Raw genomic sequence first — 19,591 nt, 5'->3', positions numbered from 1 at the left:
TGTTATGTCTAACTATATTATTAGTCTGTTTCAGCTAGAATACACCAAGAAGAAGTCATACCAAGAAGAAGACATACCAAGAAGAGGACACACCAAGAAGAGGACACACCAAGAAGAGGACACACCAAGAAGAGAACACACCAAGAAGAGGACACACCAAGAAGAGGACGTACCACGAAGTTGTAGTTTTATTCGCCGAGGGAGGTCCCCCAGGGGCTCACTCACGGCCGCATCCGTGAGTGAGTACGGGGAGTCGCGTCCCCGGGGTACCCGAATCGCCGGTAGGCCGCACCCGAGTAAGTCGAGTAATTATTGTCTTAAATTCACGTTACTCGTTTTCTTGATTCCGACACAGCCTTCTGCTGTGTCGGACCTTGCTTGTATGTACCAGACCGATTGGAGCTGGTATTCGGCGTCGATACATTGAGAGGGGTGGTTCATCGAGACCTGTTCACTCGTATTGCCATTCTCTCTGTTCGTAATCCTACCCACGTCATCTCAATGCATTGCGTTGCCTGGTGGCAGGTAGTTGGCAGAGAAATTCTCTGTTCGTCATCCTACCCACGTCATCTCAATGCATTGCGTTGCCTGGTGGCAGGTAGTTGGCAGAGAGATGGTGTTACGTTTGAACACTTCTCACTGTCCATTCCTCTTGGTGAGGACACGTCAGGTATCGGCTCTGACCGGAGCTGCACTGCAAGCATTGTACGCGCCGCGTCACCTTCGAACCATAGCCTTCTGCTCTGGTTCGCTCTTATTTTTTACTTTGAAAGAATCAGAGCCTTCTGCCTGATTCGCCTTCGATCCCCCCCTGGATCGGAGACTTCTTCTCCGATTCACTCCTTTTGCTCCGCGATAATTGCTCGACTTGCGTGCGTAATTTAGTATAATTCCATCGACTTGCGTGCGTTAGTTATTAAGATTGTATATCGTCGTTTTAAATATGTCGAGTAATTATTGCCTTAAATTCACTTTGCTCGTTTGCTTGATTCCGACACAGCCTTCTGCTGTGTCGGACCTTGCTTGTATGTACCAGACAGATTGGAGCCGGTATTCGGCGTCGATACATTGAGAGGGGTGGTTCATTGAGACCTGTTCACTCGTATTGCCATTCTCTCTGTTCGTAATCCTACCCACGTCATCTCAATGCATTGCGTTGCCTGGTGGCAGGTAGTTGGCAGAGAAATTCTCTGTTCGTCATCCTACCCACGTCATCTCAATGCATTGCGTTGCCTGGTGGCAGGTAGTTGGCAGAGAAATTCTCTGTTCGTCATCCTACCCACGTCATCTCAATGCATTGCGTTGCCTGGTGGCAGGTAGTTGGCAGAGAGATGGTGTTACGTTTGAACACTTCTCACTGTCCATTCCTCTTGGTGAGGACACGTCAGGTATCGGCTCTGACCGGAGCTGCACTGCAAGCATTGTACGCGCCGCGTCACCTTCGAACCAGAGCTTTCTGCTCTGGTTCGCTCTTATTTTTTACTTTGAAAGAATCAGAGCCTTCTGCCTGATTCGCCTTCGATCCCCCCCTGGATCGGAGACTTCTTCTCCGATTCACACCTTTTGCTCCACGATAATTGCTCGACTTGCGTGCGTAATTTAGTATAATTCCATCGTTGTAAGAAAGGGAGGCAGAAGGAATATTGCATTCGTTCTGACTCCCTTTCGGGTCTCTCGTGCAGCAACCTCCTCGTGGTGAGACCTGGGCAATCGGCATTATCCTTTATTTGTAAGAACTTCTAGTCTCTTATGAATAAAGGATAATATCGAGCTAATAGCTGCACATTTAATAAATATGTTGATTTTTCAATAAATTCTATTCCTATACCTATTGTCTTTCACAACATTTTGCAATTTCACCTTCATTCAGATCAGAATATATGTATTATCCAAGTTGATTTGCCCCGGGCGTGAACAATGTCATATATCGTCTGGTTCTATTTAGGTAAAGAGACGAGATAGTATTTCGTCGGTGATAGTATTATAAGGCAATTACAGAATGGGTAATGTGAGCATTCCATACTATATCATTCTTCTTCTACTTGACGAGTATCTCGTCGTTGGTAGAACTTTTAGCGATGTGGTATTTCAGATCACTGTAAGTTCCACGTTATCCCCGCGCCCGTCGCGCCCGGTTACCGGTCCCGCTGAATAACACAGGGGCTGTAGTATCTCGTCGGTGCTGCTAGCCTTAAAGTCCGCCAGGTTCGCGTGCTTTAGTACTTTAGTATATGCACAAAGTAGAATTGGTTGATCATGGTCAGACGCGTCAGACGATTCCTATGTATTGGGTCGTCGGGAAAGTCATGACGCATTATTTCAAAGTTTTTCTTTTAGACCTTATGGTTCTAAAATTTATCGAGTCAATATTGTTCGAGCTGACAATGGGATTCTATTGTTTTTTCCATATGCTCTTGTGTTCCTTTTGAATCAAAGTGCCCCTACGATATAAGTACCATCTTTAATTCGAGTCGTCAAACGTTTGAACAATTCTACGGGAAAATCATTCTAAGATCCAGAAATTCCTCTTAAATTCTCGCGACGAGGCGTAATTTGCATTATTCGGAAGCATATATACAACTGCGCATGTAGCTATTTTCATAACTACATGCTGCCGAATAATGCAAATTACGCCTCATAAACGTAAAAATAGGACTTTCGAGGGCGATTGCGGCCTAGATTGATCTTTTATCTAGCGCTATTAACTACTGAAAAATCCCATCTTTGCATTATCGAGAAATGAATTATCCCGCCGTATCTCGTCAATTTCTTAACGCTGGATGGCAGCACCTTTCCCTTATGGCGCCAGTTTCATTAAAACAGGTAGTGTTTATATGGATCTGATGGACAATTGTGATTTTAATCTCATCATTTTTAATTGTGCACTTTTCATTATTTTTAATTGTACCAATTCATAAGAAAGAATTAAGTTTATGATGTAAAACCACATTTTTGCAAATGAAACATTTTCTATATAGTAGTTGCACACAACATATGTTGTACTGATGTTGTACCTACTTTCATACTTCGTTATAAATAAATCAGTAAAATTCAATTTATTGTGTCACAATATCAAAGAAAGTTAAATTGTACCAGTTGACGTGTGTTAGTGGTATGTACACTATACACTCATACATGTACTTACTTATCCGTATATATGTTTATATTTACGCAACAGTTAGTGCGTGCTTGCGATGGAGCAACGAATTTCGTAGTGGTTCGAGCCATTCACCTTTTTTTATTTTTTCTATATTTTTGCACGTTTTAACTGGATTTAACCAAGAATCAGAAGCATCGCGAACAACGGTATTATAGTTAAAATAATGAGTTCGTTTGTGGTGCCAAGACTTCACGGATTGACTCTCTTTATATGGATCGTGTCTATTCTAACCTCATCTGTCGGTGATGAAATTAAAACAGATGGTACAACACCTTCAGCGTCCAATAATGTATCAGTTGGAAATAATGATCGAACTTTATCTTCGATGATTGATTCCACTCTCAAACCTGTTGGCTCACCCCAAATATACGTAGTAAGAACTTTCTCAATTAATGTTTCATTTGTTTACATTTTCTTGGTTTCTAAACTTTATATATAAGGAATGTAATATTCATATAAAAGCATGTGCCAGAAATCATTAACTAATATAAGCAAAACGATTTCACAAAGTATTAATTGTCGCATATCTCAATTACAATTTTCCTACAAAAATATTCTACTAGTTATAAACGTTTGTCTTGATATTTTATGTAAGTATATGTTCTTGTTCTCTTACCACATAAATAATTACTTTTTATGATATGTTTAACTATTAAGTACCAGTATTAGTTTAAATGTTATTTCAGGGAAAACATGTCACCTCTTCGTTCATGGGAGAAGGTGGCCCAATTTCGATTAAATATACTACTCAGCCTGTATCCTCTACTAGTTCATATTTAGCAGGCAGTTCTGACAATCTAAGCGTGAAAAATAATTTAGCCACTGGTAAGGATGATTTAGTAATAGCTGCAAAAAGAAATCCGGCATTGTCCAAAATAGTGCCAAGAAAAGGTGCAATCAACATGTTAAATGATGAGATGGAAAATATTTCTACTGAAAAAGTGATACTTGAAAAAATTAAGTCAGTAGTTGAATCTTCTACAACAACTGTGACTCATAATAGCGAACACACATACAATCATTTAAATGATTCAAAACTAACTACTTCTGATAAGAAAAAGAATATTTCTAATGTTACTACGAGCAGTACATTACAGCCGAATACAAGTGTATCTCTACAACAAGATGTAACAAGCAGTACCACTATAACAACAACTTTGCTTAGAGAACACAAAGCAAAGCCTACTGTAACAATAGGAGAACCAAATAATGATAAGAGATCATTTGTTTCGCCCACAAGATTACGTTCAGGTTTTCCAAAAAGAATAGATTATGTTTTTCAAGTTATTATTGCCCTCATAGCTTTGCCAGCGTTGGGTGCTATTCTTTTTATAGTATATAAACAAGGTAGAGATTGTTGGGAGAAAAGACACTACCGCAGAATGGATTTTCTTATCGATGGAATGTACAATGATTAGCATTTATAAATCTAATACCATTCAGAAATTTATATCATAAGAATACTTCCATCCGTGCAATATATTACATATAGAAGGTGTCTCTGATATAAATTGGATTATAGTTACAGAAGCGATAAAGGAACTCACAGGAATTAGATTGTTCCATTATTGTTGTCCAAGAAATTTACAAAACGAAAATATCCTCTAATTAGGGGTATAACATAAACATATTTCAATTCAAAACTATGATACATATGTATATATTGAAAGAAAACAGAACAGGCATGTTATTGTATAGAACATTTATTTCGTTTGAGCTCCTCCATCACCACCGTAATTATATTTCAATGTACATATATTCGAAACACTGTATATAATACAAATTTAGTATACTACTTTGCCAATATAACTTCGATTACGATATTATACCATTTATATACAGAATTGCAAATATGTATCGTATCATAGCGTATTCCACATACAATATTATTATAAATTACTGCCTTATTACGAGATTTATTATTTTATATGTTTACGAATATGTTTTGTATACAGAGGGAATTGTTTACACGGAATTTGAAAATTCGCATGCATATAATTATGATGAACGGTATACAAGAAAGACAATATAAAAATTACAACAAACTAGATAAGAAAATTCTAACAGAGTAAAAGTATTTGATAAACCCTACAAGTATAGAATTTTAAAGAGATGTTAATTTCAAAATTGTTAAAGTTGTATCTAAGCATATACATGTTATGTACATTAGTATTAATATTCAGAAATTAAGTTTCTTCACTATAAAATAGAATGAAAAAATAATTTATAGATAATTCGTTCGAACGTAGTTTAATGTTAAATATTTTCGAATTTAAAATTTAATAAGGTGTCGATGTAGCTCTTGAATTATAATGATTTCTTTTCAAATCTTTGAAGAAACAATTTTCATAGAGCATTACTTTTGATCATTTGTCTTTTACTAAAATTTTGTTTTATTATTTAAATCTTGTACAATATATTTCGTGTTATTTTACAAATTTTAAGCTAATTAAGCTAATACTTATCCCACCAAAGAAGCGTTTGATTTATATAGCAACAGTTTTCTAATTTCTTGTAAGAACTGTTTTTATGTCAGTGCATTTATGTGCTTATTATTAACACGTTCGAGACGGAGCCGATTTTGATATACATACATATGTGCATATGTACATACATACTTTCCGTTCGGCCGGCGGAGAGCACTCAGCGGACGTTTGACAGAGTATAAACAAAAGATAACGCGCTCAACGCGACAGAGATTTTATTTCACTTCGTGTTTAGATTATGGATCGATTCCCTATCATGCGATAAGCGGATGGAAAACGAGAAATATTTGTTGGCTAATAGACGATTAGTTTATGCAGAATCATGAAAGTGTAAAGGTCCATCTTTATTTCTTCTTTAGTCCATATCATTTTATGTTTTATCTGTTAAGTTTATTTTATCAGGTTCGATACAGTCGATCCACAAAGCCCGTCGCCGGCTGAATGCCGGGAAAATTAAGTCCTCAAGGGACAACGTCTCAAACGTGTTAACGTTGATTTTTCTATATACATTGATAAGAATTATGATATGCATTTTAAATGGAGAGTGAGCAATGTTTGGGAATGACTCGTGCTGTTGCAAATACAAGCAATGATTTGTGCAATTACACCATTTTATAACATTTTCGCGATTGTTATTTATAAGGAGGAAATTCCCTGCGGGACTTCCTTTTTGTTTACTGTTCGTAAAATTTCTATTTTTCCTAAATGTGATAAAACAGTAACAGCTATTTTTGTATAAGTATGTAAAAAATCATATTGTTATAAAATATAAACACATATAATTGAAGCTGTTTAAGAGTTTTCTTTCCATACACAAAACAAAAACTCTGCCGCCACTTGATTATAAAGTTTTATTAGTAAGCTTTTTGTGTGAATATTTACATAAAATTAGCAGTGTTTGAGTCTCATACAAATTGCAAACTTCACACTGTCGATTGACGAAACGTCGTTCGATATAATAACTAACAACTAATAGAGCATCGATTTCCATATATTGTTTGAAACAATGTTCTCGCAAAGAGAAGAAATGTAGAAACAATTCAATTTGGTGATCTTACAAACACATTCTTTTTGTATAAACAAATTCAACCATACAAAAAGGATGATTGTACATATCGATGTCTCTCTAAAGTTGACTTAATCATATAAATATAAAGCATTAAGAGTGCATAATTATTAATGACATATTACAAATTACAATACTATAATCATAATTCCGTCTTAGATTCAATTTGTGTTAAGTTATTGCTTTTATTATGGAACTGAATATAAAAATAGTAATTGTCGTAAACAGTTTTGTCACAATTTCGTAATTTCAATACAATCATAATTTGCCAAGTAAACGCCTTCGCAATATTGCTATATTACGTGAATGTATATATTATATATATATCCGGATGAAGTACTTCATATAATCCTAAGTTCTCCAACAGTGTATTTTGTCGTAAAAAAGATATTTCAATAATCTAAATTTCGTTCTTTAAAATTCTTATAGCATTCCATGTATATTTGTATAGTTCTCAATACGAAAAGAAAATGGATACACATAATGTCAATACAACTTTAAAACGATTGTTCTTACACCTTACGGTTGATTGATTAATAACATATTGGGTACAATTATATTAAATATATTACATCACATACAAAAAACGTTTAAACATCGGACCTCTACTGAATTATTATATAAAATTACTGTAGCATCACTTTAGTATTCTGAATGAACTGAAACTGCAAGGAAAAATGGACTGAGTAAAAGTATGCAGTTTCTACATAAGAAAAGCGTATTTGATCGTTGAATCAGGTAACCACGAGAAAAATATCATCAGCTTGGAATGCAATCTGCTGATTATATTTGTCTGGTCAATCATGCTTAATCAGGAATAATGAAAATGAAATACTTCAGATCACGAAGTATCTTCTACGTATTTTCCGAATAACATTATACTGAACTTTCATATTTCATATTATGACGTCCATTAAAAATCCTTTATTTGGATTTATATTTTACTTCATCTGGGAATGCTTCCCTTGGTGGTATCAAGCTAAGCATCATCAAATGACGCTGATAAGCTCTGGAATTACGGAACTGGGTGTCCGTTCCGTGAATACGGTCCAGTACTCCCAGGACTCCAAAACATTGGTTAAATCTGAAACAATAAAATACTTAAAATGTGTTCACTGCCAAACTCAAAATAAAAAATTTCGAAATTTCACACTGTTCATTTTATGTACATGTCGTGTTGTTGAAATTCTAGTCTAATAGTGTAGACATATTTATGTAGTATTTAATTTCGCTACACCTAATTACAACGGGTATCTTTACAATTATACTAAAATTCTAGTGGGCAGCGCATTTTCTATTGACAAAAACAAACAACAACAATTTTATTAAAATATTAAAGAAATCCATCATTTTCTCACACTGCAAGAATTTTTCCATGTTTATCGCTGCTTATATTCAATTCTGTAATATACAGTATACAGGGTGGGGAACCTAAAACAATTCGATTGGACAATAGAAAAAAGTGCATCGAACTAAATTTACTCGATATCTAGGGATACATGACCTAATGTCATCATTTTTTTTGTAATGGAATCATATTTTTTTATATAGCATCTAATAAAGCATTTTCAACTACAATGAAAAATAGTTCACTCGGGGAAATTAATGTGCGTATGTCCTCTACAAAAATCTATTGAATTCAGATCTGGTATACCTTGATCTTGAGACCAAGTAAATTTAGTTTGATGCATTCTTTCGCATTCCAATAGGAGCAGAGTTATTTAGATGCCTCACCCTGTATAATATGATCATTGATAGACGAAACAGGGATAAGAATGTAAAAGAGACTTCTGCTTCGATATTTACTGGAAAGTATACTTACTTTAAGTGATGGAAATCATGAGCTTCTGGGGATGGGAAGAATGGTAAATGGTAACCTGAGTGAGCATTCAACGTAGATAGAATAGCAAGCGAGAACCAAAGCCAAGCGGTAGCCACGTGAGAACCTACGATGAATACTCCCAAAAACGGTGGCAATAGGTTTGAGCCAATATGTTCTAAAGGATGGCAATATAGCGACGTTACAGCTATTGGGGCCGTCCATTCATGATGTTGTTTATGTATATACTTGTACAAATAGCGGCTGTGGAGAAATCTGAAATACAATTGTATTACTGCTTTACTTGGAACTATTCACTTACGATATTATAAAAAAAAGGTAGGGTATAGAGTTGGACGATTGTATGTATAGTTGGACACCAATCTCATTTCTTACTGATAACTAGACTTCGGATCTTTATGCATTTATGGCTTCTGAAAATTTTCAAAAAATGCTGAAAAATAGTATTCCACAGAATTTAGTACGATTTTTATTTATTTCAGATCTACAAAGACTACTATCACTGAAAATAACATTTTAAATGATTCCACTTTTTAAAAGTTTGCCTACAAAAATTGAAAATTGCATAAACATCCGCAGTCTACTGATAACAATAGAATGTAGAGTCTAAGAACAGTATGATTACATTTTAAGGGACAAATATTACGATGAGTAGACAATTTTCAAGGACATCAATACTTCTTTAAACGGGACTGTATGCTTTTACAAATTACGACTTGTAGTATCGTATCCTTCATATGACCTTGAGTACCAGGATTAAATGGAAGTCGTACAGGGTGTATTTTAACAAATGCTCAACAAGGTGAACCAACTGAATGGACACCACATTTTGAACATTTGTTAAAATAAGTTTTCCTCGTTAATTTGTCAGATTTAACAAATATGTGACAGTTGCATGCTGCTACAGCGTCTATATAGAAAAGTCGACGTACCTGTGCGAGTAATAAAATCCAATTTCCTCGCATAATATGTGTATTGCAATTTCAACGAGTACCCAGTGGAAGGTCGGCAATTCACGCACGGGGGGATAACCGCGCCATTCCATGAAGCGATAACTGACGTACGCCAGAGGAACTCCAACAATGATCTGATTGAACACTACTTGAGCGATTACTTTGCACAATTCCCTGCTGTTGACAGGTTCGTTCGTTCCAGGTTGTATTTTGTATCGTCGCAGAGCGGCCGGTCGATTAGTTATGTCTAAAATTGTATAAATACCGCCGAAGAACCAGTAAACGAAAAACGTGAGCCCCAGCGACCCTGAAAAAGTCCATCAAACACGTTCAATTTTCCGAGATCAATGATTGTCTTTTCATTATGATCTCTGCCACTCGAGATTTCATAAAATATTACTCTAAAGAAATAAAATTACATCAAAAAGGCTGTGATCAAAGTGAATAAAATATTCTTTTTCTTTTACAATGAAAAACATAATTTTTGGCAGCTTACAACTTAGAATATTATTATTAGACTTCTTTTTTTGTGAAAATGGACATTTGCGAAAGTTGAAAAAATTAGAAAATGGTTCGGCGGTTAATATTTACTTGAAAAATGATAGAATAATTTGTCGAATGAATTCGAATTTCATGATTTGTTTTTGTACGTTTAATAGCTTCGTGAAATGTTTATATTGTGTACCATAAACCCAGAGTGTCACAGGATCATCGCCCAGTTTGTCTAGAATTTTGTCCCATTGTGCTTGCCAGAAATCCCCGGATGCACCCCAGAATCGCTGCAGATGCCTGAGAAACAAATAAATTGTTATTATAATTTTTTCGATCGAAATTGTAGGATTTTCGAAACGATACAGAAAGATCAGAAAGATGAACTTTGTATATCTTATTCGATGAAATTTACCATGTTAGTGAGTTGCACAAAGCTGCGAATCCGATCACCACCGTTCCTATTACGAAGAGGACGCTTCGTAAACTCGAGAGGAGGGTCGGGGGAGTTTGATTTTTACAACCATCGCCGCTCGCAGCCGTCACTGAAAAGGGAATATTTTTGTTATTTTAAATAAAAATTGACCAAGTTGACTCTGCAAAACCAGTGTCGCCAGATGAGGGGAGGGAGCACGAATTGAGGGGTAAATGTTACCCTCTCTTTCTACCAGTACCGGATAGTATCCGCCGGATACATGAACGACAGAGGTGAAACGCTTCACGTGACTGCGCCGCGGCGGAAGTGTGGGGAATAGCGTCGTAGAAGGGGAAGGTAGAGTGGGGACACAAGTCTTGATCTGGCGAGTCTGTGTTTTTTGACATGTCTCTAACTGAACAACAAAATCCTTGTTACCATTTTATTTCTTACTACCCCTGGCAAAAAATATTCGATTGAATAAATCAAGTCAGTACAGCTGTTCACGCGTTTGAGGTAATCCACCAAATGAAATAAAATGATAAAACTAATCGTATACACAAGGAAAATATTCATTTAAAAATTAATATGTTTTTCACACGTTACGTAATGAGGAAATGTGACACTGGCTCTGGCAACCTTATTTACTGTCATCTTCATCGTGCGAAGTATTAAAAAGTGCTCTAATGTTTCATCATGCTGTTTGAATTTGTTGCTGTTGTTTTTAGAATTTTCACATAATGATGGACAGTATTTTACTTTATTATTAACATTTCCGTGAAATCTGTTTGTTCTTCTAAATATATGTACTTATAATACCATTTTCCATTTTTAATATACCCTCCAATAATTCTTTCGACGACCATATTTACAATTTCGATCGAATATTATTTATCGGAGATAATGTGTTATACCTTATCGCGTGGCTTTGAATTTTTCCTCATCCCGTAGTTGATCGTCTCGCGTCGTAGCTGTTGCATAACTTGAAAATTCTCGTGTTTGAACGCTCGCCTCTACATTAATTAATTGGATAATAGTGATTCAACTGATCTTCTTTTTTGTTCCCGAAGCTGCAGGAATGTTCGTACGACCAACGTTTCATTTGTATTGTATTGTAGGTACCGGTGCAAATGGTCCGCGGTGATTGTTATCAAGCGTGGCGACGTTGCTGAACGACAACAGGCAAAAGATATGCCTATGGACAACAACAGATACGACAAATTCGTTTTTTTCCCCCGGCGTGTATTAGCAAGTTCGGAGCCGGCAAGAAATATCGCAGCTGTTAATAAACGAAGGTAGCAACGTGCAATGAAGAAAGACGGCGTTTGCACAACAGGACGTTGCACAAGACTGCCCGGATTCGATCGACAATGCGCTGAACAACCACTCGACTTCAGCCCTTTCAGACAGGTGATTACACGCAATTACCGCTTTCAGAGTGGCCGAATTATAGAAGTGCTGAAAAACTGTTGCATATAGGAGGGTTACCCAACGCGTGCACCATGTCACTTGCATCGTGTCTCAACGGTGGATTGCATTTACACCGTGGATCTTCATGCGTTTACAGCGCCCACGAATGCCTACAATTTACAGTAGTTTTTATTTTATTTAATTCGAACTCCCGTAAACTTGTTTCTGAAATGTTATACAGGACGTCCCAAAAATGTTGGAGAACCTTGAAAGGGGTGGTTTCTGTCATTTGAAGTAACTTTCCCTCAATGAAAATTTCCGCCTCGACGTCGTTAAGGAGTTATTTACGAAAAACACGGACCAATCAGAGCGCGGCTATAGTGAACGGATATCGGCACAGCGACAGGTCCCGCTGAGCGTGGCGTTGCCGTTGGCCGAGCCAGAGTTCGTCCGCTGTAGCCGCGCTCTGATTGGTCCGTGTCTTTCTTAAATAACTCCTTAACGACGCCGAGGCGGGAATTTTCGCTGAGGAAAAAGTTACTTCAAATAACCTAAAGGAAGCACTCATGGTGTTTCCAGTTTAGTATAATAAAGATGCAAGAGTGGTTTCAATGCGTCCATTAAACTTTTGGTCATTTAACGGTAACAATTAAACGGTAATACTGATCAGCGAATAGTTCTCTAAATTTATAATTTCGGACTGTTAAGACGAGCTTGACGCTAATGAAAAAAAATATTAATTATTTAACGGAGTTTGTCTGTTAGAAACGATTCTAAATACTGTTCACAAGTCACGTAATCTTAAAGAGGCCTTCGCATAATCCTTTATCCCCTTTAACCTGACCAATTAATTGGTTCAATACTTGTGGTTATACTGCCGAGTACGGTATAGCGTAATGAAATCTAGTAAATAATTTATGTCACGAGCGTAAACCGTCGCTTTCGGCTGACAGTCAATGTGTATACTCCGAGCGAGGGTTTCTCGTTTGATAGTATGTATCTCTCACTCGCTCGCACTGTAGCGGAAAATGTGGCGTTTCCTGACTGACACTTGTTAGTACGACATACACACCGAACCTGATTTTCTCTCACAAATTAGAAAGTTACTGCTACAGTTTCTAGTAAATGATTTCAAACCAGCACTGATAAAGCAATTATTAATAACAGTTATTTCTGTAAGAAATCAATAATAATTCTTATTTTGACGATGCATCGCGATATAGTGAACATTACGCGATGGTCCACAACATATAAAAAGTGTTCATAACTTGAATGAATTTTAATAACTTTATGTTGAAATATTTCTTCGCAGACTTCAGTAAAATGCGTATATTTAAATTGCAAAGCAAACTTTTTTAATTTCTTGTGCAAGGACTCCTTCATTAATATTTAACATCTCTTCTCTAATATTTAAAATCTCTTCTAATATTTAACATCTCATAGGACCTATTGGGTTGTGTAATAAATTCCCGCGTTTTTTGTATTTTATCTTTCTCCCGCAATTTTACTTCGAGATTAAAATAATCAATTCGAAAAATTGAAGCAGATAGGTTTGTAGAGCAAGAAGAAGACTTGCGAATGCATATATATGGTATAGACATTACCTAACAAAACACAAAATTGCGGGAAAAAAATAAAATACAAAAAACGCGGGAATTTATTACACAACCCAATAGCTTCCCTTGAGATTATCAGTGAAGCTATTTCAAGATGCAACGTTGCGATCAAAATATGTTTCCGGAAACTGAATTGTTATTATATTTCTAAACAATGTCATCTGATTAGAACAATTTTTCATGTCTGGAATCTGTTTATATCTTGTCCAACGTCCAACGTCCAACTTGACCATGAAGCAACTTTACTTTGTCCTGTTGTTGTTGCTACTACCGGGTGATACATTCATAATTGCTCAATATGCTCAATTTTTGAATACGATCGCCACGGAATATCTTTACGATGTACACTCAGGCGAAGTCCAATTGGCGATAGTCCTACCTGAACTTTACATGGTCATGTACTTTTCACTAAGCGGAATCATAAGAACGATTCCATTAAACGAAGTACTTGCGTCACTGACAAAACATTTTACGTTAACACGCGCACGCCGACAATGCTGCACTGTTCAATCGTGCCGCAATAAAACGTGTTGTACATATCGCTCAAAAATACACGATCACTTCCATCATTAAAATTTCATTAGGAAGCGTTAGATTAACTTCAGACAAAACATGCAATACAATCATCGTAAAGCCTGTTCATTCCAACAAAAACAGATATTTTCATTTGAAATATGATAATTGCACTTGATCAAAAATCACTTTGTCAACCGATAAATTTTTCTTCCAAACACTTTAGACGAGAGGAAGAATTGATTTTCATAAAATTTATCTGGGGTTAATTTACAGGCGGCGAGTTTATCGAACGAGTGATCGAGGATTTTTTTGCGGCAGTGTACACTGATATACTGATTGGTGTGTTGAAATTGGTCCGAAATCGTGCGTTGAATTTTCGCGGCTTTATCTGTTGCGTTAGTATCACAACGTTTATTGTGCCGTACCTTTCCTCCGAAATATCGTTTCGAACAACGCCATCGCACGAGAGACTGGTTCCTGCTGATTGAACAGAAACGTAAGATTTGAGAGTCACAATGGTTCGGCTGCGAACGGCATCGCACCATCAAGTGTCACGTACTGGCCGTAGTCGTGTTTCATCGCCGACTACGCTTCAGACAATAATCGCCCCACCACCATTCTCCTCTGTGTTCGCAGCACTTCATTTTTTGCGGGCTTATGCAAATATTAGACCGCCACGAAATTTTTGACCGCAGATAAGTCTGAGATAGGACGTTCCATAGTTTGGGAATATCGTCACAGATGCAAATGGCGGTTAACGGTAGTATACATACGTTCAGGATGATCAAATATAAATATTGAGTTCCTCGGAATGTCCCAGACTATTTTTAACACTAACCATACCGAGGACAAAATGAGACTGGTACACAATGTTTTATAAAAACTACAAGGCTGAATTTATTTAAGAAATTTATTAATTAATAGTTTCGAATGGAAATTGCAGAGAAGCAACTATGAAATGAAAGTGGTGAAACTGGTCAATTCACCGGTCGTGGTACCGTTAACGTTGAGGAAGAAAGGCAGCGTATTTAAATGTCGATATATATGTATTTATTCAATAGGCACCAGTTTGTTCCACGACCTTTCTCCATATCTTTCACGTAACTGGAAGATTCCATCCTCCCAGAACTCCTCAGGTGTTTTGTCGAAAAACTTTCCAACGTGCTTCTTCGTAGATCGACTTTTGGAGTTTTTCCACTTAACATCTTTATAAGTAATAGCGGAACCCATACATCGAAAGGATTTACGTAGCCATGCTTCACAAAATGCTCGTGGATAATGGTTGTTGATATTTTTAACATTTCTGCTAATTCACGTGTCGTCTAGCCTGAACTACTCTCGATCAGTGTTTTGATTCGATTTTTATCAGTGGTGGTGCATCTACCTGGGCATTCTTGCTCGCCGAGATTGATATCACCTTGCAAACTACTTCCCGCGCAGTTTTATATACGTATTTTTTCTTTCCTGTAAGTAAACATCAAGTGTTCATAATGCGCTTTGTTTCCTCCCAAAACTGACTAACATATCTCAACCAATCTTTTTTCTGAAGATAGCTGAAATGTCACCTTTCGGAATATGCACACATGGCGTTTGTTTTTAATCATTCTGATATATTCAGACACGCCTAATGCCACCTACCCAAAATCAGAAGGAACGTTCCGCACAACCCCATACATTTTTCAAATTATACTGTCCGTGCCTCACAAGTTTCCCCCACTCTACCTTACTTTTACGACGGCGAGTACCCCTCAACAACTCCTGCTTCCGCCACAGATCGGTCACGTGACACGTTTCGTCTTCGTCGTGTCACGATGCCACGTGACTAATTCGATAATGACAGAGAGAGGGTAATTCTATTCCCCTCAATTTATCCCCCTCAAGAAGTCTCGCAGAATAGCACAGAGGTTTGCCTCTGTGATGATTTTGGTTCTCGAATTATTGAAATTTAATGGCCATTTTTTAAATGAAGAATTTTTTTATGCACAAATGAATACCAAATCGAACAGTGCACTGGTCAGTTTTCGAAGGAAGATTATATGCAAACATTTGTGACGTCGATGATTTATGTAAATTGTATGCAACAAATCCGTAGACACAATTATAAATGCTATTTTTTGAACGATAATTTTTTCTGATCAGTTTTTCTTAGGAGCGAGAGCTTAATTCCTGGATGTATGCAACCACAATACATGTTCGCCAATATAACTAATTTATATTGAATAATTTTACAAGCGGTAGGTAAGTAGTAATTTTCCTAGAAAAATATTTCTTGTCGAGCGACTCAACGTAATTCGAGTAGAAATGGTAATACTATGCATTATTCATATAAACCTGTATGCAACATTATTTAATTATTGACAGCAGACAATTAGATGGGTTCGCAACATTTTGACATTTACATCGAAGCAGTCGTGGCCATTTGACACATTCGCATTGGCTTATTTATTCAGTTTTATATATATTATAGTACCGATTTAACTGTTTACTACTTCTTTAATTTCAAATATATTGTAATTTTCTTGATATTAATGTTTAATTTTTAATAAATCGGAGAATGAAACATGAAAAAAATTCGGGTTTTGAATTTAGTTGATGAACCGTCAAGATTATAATAATAATAAAATGTAAGTGAACAAGCTTTTTAAACATGGTGAGTAGACAAACATGGAGAGTTATGTATTTACGACAAAAATGTGTAGATCAAATGCAAAACAGCATTAAAGATACTAATGCGTTATATTCAACTAATTAGAATAACTTGAGAAATAGATCTGTATGTAGCTCCCGTACCTTGCAATTAACGCAGACCAGTTTCATTTTGCATAAACATCGGTAGTCTAATCATGAGGCATAGAACGTATAATTAAGAAAATGAGATGCACACTTCATCGAGTTCGCGCACTTTGAATTCAAACAATACGTCTGCCCAATACTTGCTGTTTCTACTTAAATGGCACATATACAGTGATTGAGCCGGTTATCTGTGTAAACAGTTATTAACAGAGTTAATACGCGTCCGAATACGTATAAATACAGCCTGTCCTGTTACTGATGGTACAACCATGTAGGGAGTGATTCTACATGAGGTAATAAGTCGAAAATATAGAATAAAATTTTTTCATCCGATGCTTCGTTTTCGAGGAAGTCGAGTTTGAAAATGCAACGAATATGCATGTTATTCGATAGGAATCGTCCGACACGCGTCTGATCATGACCAACTAATTCTACTTCCTGCATATACTACATCACGCGAACCTAACGGATCTTTAAACTCGATTTTCTCGAAAACGAAGCCTCAAACCTGCATATAACCTATTTATCGACTCATTCGAAAAGCGATAATAGTTGTTGTAAATGAATATACTAAATCAGAGTTCTAAAGGAACCTTTAATTTTTTAATTAAAATAAATACTATTTATCAAGCACCATACATCGATTAATTTACACAATGTATTTATCATGTTTTTTTGAAAATAAACGTGCTACAAATGAATGTACATAAATATAAAAAATCGTATATATAAATACCAAGCATAAAATAACAACTTTAAGAGGGCGGGTTATTCTATAGAAACGTACCTACATATGTGTATGTATATTATTGTAAATAGTGGTCTTAAACCTTTGTAACATTTTATTAGCTTACAGTTAACATATATTATCGTTTACCCGATGGGTTTACTTCACTCGTGTATAATAACAATGACAAGAAAACACGTTTAAAAATAAACGATTACATGACGGTACTTTAATGGTGTTATTGATACATCTTATCCTTTAAATGCCACGAAAGCTTGAACACTGTCAGGACTTACCCTTGTTGTTATTACGCATAGTTCAATGTATGGCGTCACATTAATGTCTCAATGATAACACGAATTTTATTGATTAACTTGACATCGTTCATTTTCCATCTACCGACAGTCGATGTTCTAGGTAGAACAAAGAAACAAAGGTAGTGTTTTGCTTCCACGGTTGCAACAACGATTTACCAATAACAACGATCTGCGTTTTAATAGCGGGACAACAATAAATCATCGGTCACGATCAATGGGCACGCGTTTATTTAGTTTCACTGGTCGCTTTCTTCCCTCCAAAAGTGAACGGCCAATAGGTGAGCGTCTGTCGATACATTCCGACAACGCCAGGATTCCGTTTCGTGCGAACACAACAATAAAAGAATGCGTAACGGAGGAAAACAAGTGCAATCAACCCTCCCGGACGAACTGTGCAGAGAAAACGAAAACACAGACGGTTCAACGAATTCTGTAGGTGCTTCTCGGACCAACTGTCAAAGTGGCCGCCTCGAGTTCAGCCGAATCGCTCGAGCGTGATTTCATTCGTATGTCAACATAGGAGGGAACCGAAATGTTCTTTCCTACCTTTATATTGGCTCCGTACGTCCATCATGGTTAACGATGGTTAACGTTCACAAGAAAATCACGTAAACTCCTGTATCTGGAACCAATGGATCACATTTGCCACAGCACATACAATAGTCGATAAACGCAGACCGTACTGGCAAGTGCGCCGTAGCGCCAAACCTGTACTTCGCAACTCCAGCATGCATACATATATATTGCACAGTTATACAGGGTGTCTACAAATTTCGAACAATTGTCAAACAATATATCATACGAAGAAATCTAAGAATAACGTTACCCTTTTATCCTCTTCATAATGGTGTAAGCTAGAAATTTTCCCGTCAACATATTTGCGAGATTGTTCGATGGCCGCTTCGGATTTATTTAAATTCGACGCCATGTTTTTGTTACTAACGAAAGAACAAACAGTACAAATTCAACGCACTTGATTTGAAATGTACGCTCAATGTTTACACATACGCATGTACAACTAGTTTACAGAAGTATAAATTGCTACAAGGTTTCGTAACAGCAGCGCTTATTGAATTTATATTTTTTATTCTTTCGTGATGCGGAACGCACCATAATCTTTACCATAATTCATATAAAAAACAATAAGAAAGTGTTCAAACATTTTTGCGAACCACTGCAATTTGACAATTACTTCAAACGTCAGTGTTTCATTAATAAACTATATATAATCTTTATCATATAATTATAAAATGTGCACGGTGTTGCTCCGTTTCATATGTTAGATACGAATCAGCTGTTATCACCTGTTGTATCGTGGTGTATATTTATACATGCAGCGCAAGCTACAATGAGATTCTATTCTATATTATTCCATTGTTATTAAATTGCATAAATATTCGAAAATAAATTGCAGGCATTATTAATTATCAATTTGATCACACGTTTACCTAAACTTAAACATTATTACTATTGCTTACAACGATACATATAAATAAGTATATAAAAAATGTATAGTTTTTATGCAGAATGCTTGAAATAAAAGAAGAATATATTAACGGATTTTAAATAAATTATAAATTTTCTACCCACAGATAAGATAACATGAACCATACAAAAATTTGTGGTTATTATGATGAAAATTAATACAAACAATCTATTCTTTCGTGTAATAAGACAGCCACTATAATAGAAAGAAGAATGGAAACAATTGTTACATGTATGTACGCATATAGATTTTTAGTTTCAGTTATTTTCGTATAATGAAATTTTCTGTAAAATATACAAAACTTATTTCAATTAGAT

General features: G+C 36.2%; 2 protein-coding genes across 4 annotated transcripts; one reads left to right on the top strand and one right to left on the bottom strand.

Annotated features, from left to right (window-relative positions):
• The first annotated feature begins 2,830 nt into the window (after positions 1–2,830).
• LOC143220690 (uncharacterized) lies at positions 2,831–6,432 on the top strand. The gene is made up of 2 exons (XM_076446303.1): positions 2,831–3,533; positions 3,847–6,432. The coding sequence occupies exons 1-2, from the start codon at positions 3,324–3,326 to the stop codon at positions 4,576–4,578; spliced, it is 942 nt and encodes a 313-aa protein (XP_076302418.1). The 5' UTR covers positions 2,831–3,323; the 3' UTR covers positions 4,579–6,432.
• A 51-nt stretch (positions 6,433–6,483) lies between these two features.
• Positions 6,484–18,511, bottom strand: LOC143220667 (fatty acid hydroxylase domain-containing protein 2). 3 transcript variants are annotated; one of them, XM_076446294.1, is made up of 7 exons: positions 18,335–18,448; positions 17,768–18,178; positions 10,410–10,539; positions 10,191–10,294; positions 9,485–9,812; positions 8,535–8,807; positions 6,484–7,796 (listed from the first exon to the last, which is right to left on the bottom strand). In XM_076446294.1, the coding sequence occupies exons 2-7, from the start codon at positions 17,784–17,786 to the stop codon at positions 7,637–7,639; spliced, it is 1,014 nt and encodes a 337-aa protein (XP_076302409.1). In that variant the 5' UTR covers positions 17,787–18,178; positions 18,335–18,448; the 3' UTR covers positions 6,484–7,636. The 3 variants fall into 3 exon arrangements, with proteins under 3 accessions (XP_076302409.1, XP_076302401.1, XP_076302394.1); XM_076446286.1 differs by lacking the exon at positions 17,768–18,178 and having other exon boundaries at positions 18,335–18,511; XM_076446279.1 differs by lacking the exons at positions 17,768–18,178; positions 18,335–18,448 and adding an exon at positions 14,377–16,027.
• Positions 18,512–19,591: the final 1,080 nt, after the last annotated feature.

The sequence above is a fragment of the Lasioglossum baleicum genome, chromosome 2 (genome assembly GCF_051020765.1).
Source record: "Lasioglossum baleicum chromosome 2, iyLasBale1, whole genome shotgun sequence".
Taxonomy (NCBI): Eukaryota; Metazoa; Arthropoda; class Insecta; order Hymenoptera; family Halictidae; genus Lasioglossum; species Lasioglossum baleicum.
The sequence above is the reverse complement of the archived record's forward strand: the minus strand, read 5'-3'. Positions and strand labels throughout refer to the sequence as shown.

What these genes read in the sequence shown, in the direction of transcription:
- LOC143220690 (XM_076446303.1), top strand. Translation starts at nt 3,324, where the DNA reads ATGAGTTCGTTTGTGGTGCCAAGACTTCACGGATTGACTCTCTTTATA. An exon ending in GCTCACCCCAAATATACGTA is followed by an intron (nt 3,534 to 3,846) that starts GTAAGAACTTTC and finishes ATGTTATTTCAG; the next exon opens with GGAAAACATGTCACCTCTTC.
- LOC143220667 (XM_076446279.1), bottom strand. Translation starts at nt 14,410, where the DNA reads ATGGCGTTGTTCGAAACGATATTTCGGAGGAAAG. An exon ending in AACGATATTTCGGAGGAAAG is followed by an intron (nt 10,540 to 14,376) that starts GTACGGCACAAT and finishes TTCCCTTTTCAG; the next exon opens with TGACGGCTGCGAGCGGCGAT. An exon ending in CATGATTTCCATCACTTAAA is followed by an intron (nt 7,797 to 8,534) that starts GTAAGTATACTT and finishes TTATTGTTTCAG; the next exon opens with ATTTAACCAATGTTTTGGAG.